The sequence below is a fragment of the Eurypyga helias genome, unplaced genomic scaffold (assembly GCF_000690775.1).
Source record: "Eurypyga helias isolate BGI_N326 unplaced genomic scaffold, ASM69077v1 scaffold33570, whole genome shotgun sequence".
Classification (NCBI taxonomy): domain Eukaryota; kingdom Metazoa; phylum Chordata; class Aves; order Eurypygiformes; family Eurypygidae; genus Eurypyga; species Eurypyga helias.
In genome coordinates, this window is record NW_010226848.1 from 32,676 (window position 1) to 37,991 (window position 5,316).

Sequence of the window (5,316 nt, forward strand, 5' to 3'; positions counted from 1 at the left end):
TTACATTTTTCTCAGAGGTAAATGGTTTTAATTGTGTTGCAGGTAACTGATGTAGGTGTCTGAAGGAGAGTTAAATGATCTGTGCAGTCCAGTGCGCTGAGGTTTTTCTGCCCGTTGCTCCCAGAGAGGCTGCAGTAGGTGCTCCAGCAGCAGCAGAGGTACTGCGCGGCCGTACGCAGTGGTGCAGCGCACCCGTAACTGCTGGGCACGTCTGGCAGAGGGTTTACAGGAGGTGCTGCTGGTTTGTGACCCCAGGTGAGCAGGGTACTCTGTGTAAAGCTTGGCCCCGATCACATAAATGGTACTGGTAGCCTTGAAGTTAGATTAAGGAAATTTTCTGAATTACTGCTCCTTTCTGGTCATTTCAAGGCTACTTAATATGTTCAATCAAAGGGTGAATTAACATTTGAAATGCCAGCTTAAATTGTACTGTTGCACTTCTGTCATAAATGACAAACACTTTGCAGTCATGCCCTTCGCAGGTGCTCTGTTTGCAAGGCTCCGCAGAGAGGAATGTAGAGGGTGTTTTGGGTAGACCTGGTGCCTAGGCTGATGCCACCTGGGCAATCTCATGGGGCAGAGGTAAATGCCAGATTACTTAGCAGCAGGCAAAACTGTCAGCTGGAAAGGCAATTCCACAGGACCAAGGTTGGTAGGAGACCTGGGAAAGCTCAGGATGGAGTTGCACCTGGAGCCCGCTGTTGGAGCAGCAAGTCCCGTCGCATCCCCTGGCAGTCCCTGCCACCCCTGGGGTGCGGCTGGGGGCTGTGCAATGCCTGGTGCCCGCTGTGCCCTGCAGGGAGCATGGCAGCCGGGCCGGGGTGCGACCCAGCCGCCCCTCTGCGCAGGAGCCCTGGGGAGGACACAGATCCCTACCCCAAGGAAAAGTTTCACGTAGCACCCAGGCCCCAGTCAATTTGATATGAGTTATTTAGTAGCGATGCATCAGTAAGTATATAACATGTTTTATTTACATCGCATTGCTTGTCCTCAAGAATTCAGCCCTTTTAATGGACATGAGTGAACCCAGTTTTCTTTTATATTTCAACATTTCTATTATAAAGAGGTTTTTTTTAAAGAAGCCTTTCTGTTTCCAAATGCATCCCTCAGTAAAGAGCAGCTGTAGCAGGAATTGGTTTGACCTCTGCTTCCTTAATTGCTTTTTGCCTGAGAATGGATGTTGCTATTGTGTAAATTACTGTGATGGTAGAAAAAGAGATTGTGAGATCAGGTGGGTGGTTTCTGTCAGGAAAATAGGTTTCTTAAATAGAAAGCAGTATCTACCTGTCCGTAACCAGAGTGCAGGTCAGTCTGAAAACCCCAAATGATAATTACCTCATTTTCTGCTTCTGAGCAGCTCATGGAGTTACTGGTTTTTTGTGGCCAAGAGCAGATTTAATCTGAAATCTACTCCAAGGTCCTTTCAGACTCTGGAAGGGCACGCTCAGATGTGGGGTAGTGCAGCTTGGTCCATTTGCACTGACACCTGAGCTCAGAGCGAGGTGCAGCACCCAATGGCTGGCTCCACCTGTTGTGGAAGAAGCTGAAAGGAAAGAGCAGGAGCCTTTTTCCTCCCAAGGCTGAAGACATGAGCTTGTGTGGAGTAGGCTCCGCTGCAGGTGGGACTGTGGCCATGGTACGCAGCTCTCCACGTCGCTTGTGTGTGCAGAAAGAGGGGCTCTGACAGAGCCTGCCCATCCCCAGGCTGGTGGCCCCTCTGCAGGGCTTTCCTGCCCCGAGGGCTCATCCGCATCAGCAGATCCCCTTCCAGCCAGGGCAGGGGCCAGCCCTGCAACAGAGTGCAGCTCGCCTGGTGTCCTGGAACGTCATTTCGGGATCGAGCCCGAGCCCCCAGGTCGGTACATGAGAGGTCCGTATGGGTTTTGTATCAGAAGTGTGATGTTAGCCGTTTCTGTGGGCTTTGGAGCTGACGGAAGCGTCAGTCGTGAGTGTAAAGGGTGTAATCAGAGCAATGGCCAGTGCGTGCTCGCCGGCATTGGAGGAAACGGGTCCTCATCTGTGCGAGAACGGGGGAGACTGCTGCGGCAGAGGAAGGAACAGCGGGAGAGCTGGTGACGCAGCCAGCCTCCGCTTGCAGCTTCTCGCCTGGGCTGTGGGCTCTTAGGGTTTTCCTTTCCAAACAGTTCCTGGAAGAACCAGTGACAGCAAGAGGGAAGATTGTGCTCCTGAATGTGAGCAAAGACAGGGCTTATTTTCACCACGCTGCTTTAGCACCTTCTCCTGGGTAAGGCCCACACAGCAGCTCTGTGCACCTCAACCTTCCGCAAATTTGCTCACCAAATACTGGCCATTTTAAGAGTGGAATAAAGCAATTAGCTGCCGAGAAAGGCATGTCCTTGAGTTTTAAAGGCTTGTGAGCTGATCAGTGAAGCTGAATTTGTGGCACACAAAGAGGTCTCATCTTCTGAGAAAGTTGTGGCTGTGAAGCTGCAAGTTTGTAAAACTGAGGTCGAATCTGGTGCCACCTCTTCTCATCTGTGTGTGTTTGGCCTTGGAAAATGTCTTCCCTGCTCTTCAGCACTAAGTCTACCTCTGGGCTATCTAAACAATGCTTGTGTAGTTAGCCCATTAATACCCTAAAGGAATCAGTGTGCTAATTACCCGACACGAGATTAGCAAGATGCTTTATAAGAATTCAAAATACTTGGATCAACAGTAAATTAACAGGTTCCCTCAGTTAGCACACCTACTCATTTTACAACCCTGACATGGATTATTTTTGAAGACTAGGTATGCCTGGGGTGGTTCCTCACTGTTAATTTATCCTTGATGGCCTTTAAGACTTCATGGTTTAAATTACTTGGTATTGTCTTCCAGGATTAGGCTTCATCTGCTTTCATTCTTGAAAAAAATGATGAAACAAAGAAGAAAAAAACTCTTACAGAAAAAGTTAGGGAGGCATTTGGTTTGGGGGGATTGTGATTTTATCACAATATTTGTTTTCTCTAGGATAATAAATCATAGCAGGACATTTAGCATAGTCACGCTAGCTACACTTGTGATCCATTGCCTTCTGGGAGAACTCGTTAATAACGCTGGCAGGCTGTGTACTAGTTGGAGATGGATGGCTTAAAATTCTTCACCACATCCTCGGAAGGTTGCTTCCCAAATAACACCAACCTGTCTGCTTGACAGTGGCACTCCCTCGGGTGCGTGTGGCTGATGGCATCACCCCCCGATAACTGATGGCGACCAGCAGAAGTGCTGCAGTCTTCCTCAGGGGGGGTGTGCCCTCAGTTCATTTTTAACTGCAGTTTGAAGGTAGACTGACACTGCTCTGAGTTTCGCTGTGATTTTTTTTTTTTTTTAATGCAATTATTTGGAGGAATGACTGGGACATTGGAAAGTTTGCTGTTGCCAAAAATAACCCCAGGTAATTTGATGTGGAGAAGCATCTCTGCCCATAAGCGGTGCGTGTCAGAGCTGTCAGAAGGTATGAAGTGAGATGTAACCTGGCGCGGCGTGTTTCCGGTGCTGCGCTGGCAGGCGACACCTGAGCCACCCGGAGCGAGCTCCCGTACTGGCACAGCAGCCGGGAACCAGCCTCTGCAGAGTGTGGAGATGGCAGAAATACTGTGTAGAACGTTAAAATAACACTAATTAATCACAGGATGTAACAGCAAATACCCAGCCTTGGCAAAGGTGGGTGGCTAAAAGCGGGGTCTAGTGCTTCGTGCTCAGTACCCTGCCTGCCTGGGAAGGGTGTGCGTGTCCTCGGGGTTCCCGAATGTGGCTTCGCTGCCAGTGCTGGTTTCCAGCAGCCCTGGAGAGCTGGTGCTGCTGGCCGGGCGGCGATGGCTACGCTTGGTGCCAGGCTCATGGCTCCACGCCGGGCTGCTCTCCCCCTTTGACCTGGCTCTTGGTGCACAAGCCTGGGTGGATTTGGAGCCCCTGCACACATCTGTTCTTTAAAATCCTTCTCTTTCCTGAGGAGGTTTTTAATCCTTAATATTCCAGCCAGTGCCAATGGATATCCGGGCTTCGGCTTGCACAGACTTTTCTTGAACTTTCTAATGAGCCCAGGCAGGGCTTCAGTCTGGAGAACACAAAATCCTTTTGCTCCTGCCCAGCAGGAGCGTGCAGGCTTTCCTGGGATCAGGCCCATCATTAGAGTTTGCTGCTGCCCGCAATCTTTTGTTCCAGGGGACTGGGTTAATCCAAAGGACGGGGTGTTGGGTTGATGTCTGTCCCTCAGTTGCTTTCCTGGACTTTTAACAAGTAGCTGCAGCGATAATTATGGAAAATTGCTTCAGTATAAACATCCCACTGAGCCTGTACATGCTTGATTGCTGTCTCTGAGTCGGGAAGGCTATTGATTAGCATTGGAATGGGTCATGACACTTGCATTTGGAGGAGGGCAGTTTGAGATGCTGCTTCTTCATTTACCCAGGTAGGGGCTGCTTGGCTGCTAAGGCCAGGCAGAGCTGTCAGCATTTCTTTACGTGATGTACTTCTACTTCAAGGCCAGGCTGGATGAGGCTTGGAGCAACCTGGTCCAGTGGAAGCTGTCCCTGCCCATGGCAGGGGGTTGGAACTGGATGATTGTTAAGGTCCCTTCCAACCCAAAGCATTCTGTGATTCTGCTTCACCTGTTCTTGCTAAATACCATGATAACCGTGGATGTGTCCTGTTTATTTGTATTGCATTTCAGTCTTTAGTGCAGCTTCTCTTATTCCTTCCAAACTCCTGATTTGGCCTCTTAATGTTTTTGAGGTGCTGAGTTGTATGTTGAAGCTGCTGGTGTCTGGTGCGTGTGGGGGGGTGTTGGCAGGGCGTTTGGCCTCCCAGGGGCAGAGGCCCGGGTGGACGAGCGATGCCTTTGCCTTGACCTGTCTCTGTTTCTGCTCTCCCCAGTGTACGGGCACAACGTGAAGAGCAGCAACGACTTCATTGGGAGGATCGTGATTGGGCAGTACTCGACGGGCGCCCCCGAGTCCAACCACTGGCGCCGGATGCTCAACGCACACCGGACGGCTGTGGAGCAGTGGCACAGCCTGCGGTCCCGGGAGGAGTGCGACCGCGTCTCTCCGGCATCCCTGGAGGTAACATGAGGTGGGAGACTAACAGCAACCAGACCAAACAGGCAAACGAGGGAAAAAAATAAAGCACCGACTGAGAACACCCCACCTCACACCCTACACACACCCCGCGGCAGCTCCGTTGCATTGAAGCGGCTGCTGACACCCAACTGGCCGCACTGGCCTCCGTGAACCGTGTCCCACCAGGTCCTGGCCGTTCCCCTGGGGCCACCGGCAGCCCAGCCGGCCGGCCCTCTTGCTGCTCGCACCCGGCACC

The 5,316-nt window shown here is 51.2% G+C and overlaps 1 protein-coding gene across 1 annotated transcript in view; it reads left to right on the forward strand.

Moving 5' to 3' along the window:
• The window catches only part of SYT17 (synaptotagmin XVII), a gene marked incomplete at its 5' end in the record, with an annotated part of 35,974 nt that extends 30,902 nt beyond the window's left edge, over nt 1-5,072 (forward strand). The window contains one exon of the mRNA XM_010154740.1: nt 4,876-5,072. Within this exon, the coding sequence (XP_010153042.1) occupies nt 4,876-5,072 (197 nt within the window). The remainder of the gene's footprint in view (nt 1-4,875) is intronic.
• Nucleotides 5,073-5,316: the final 244 nt, after the last annotated feature.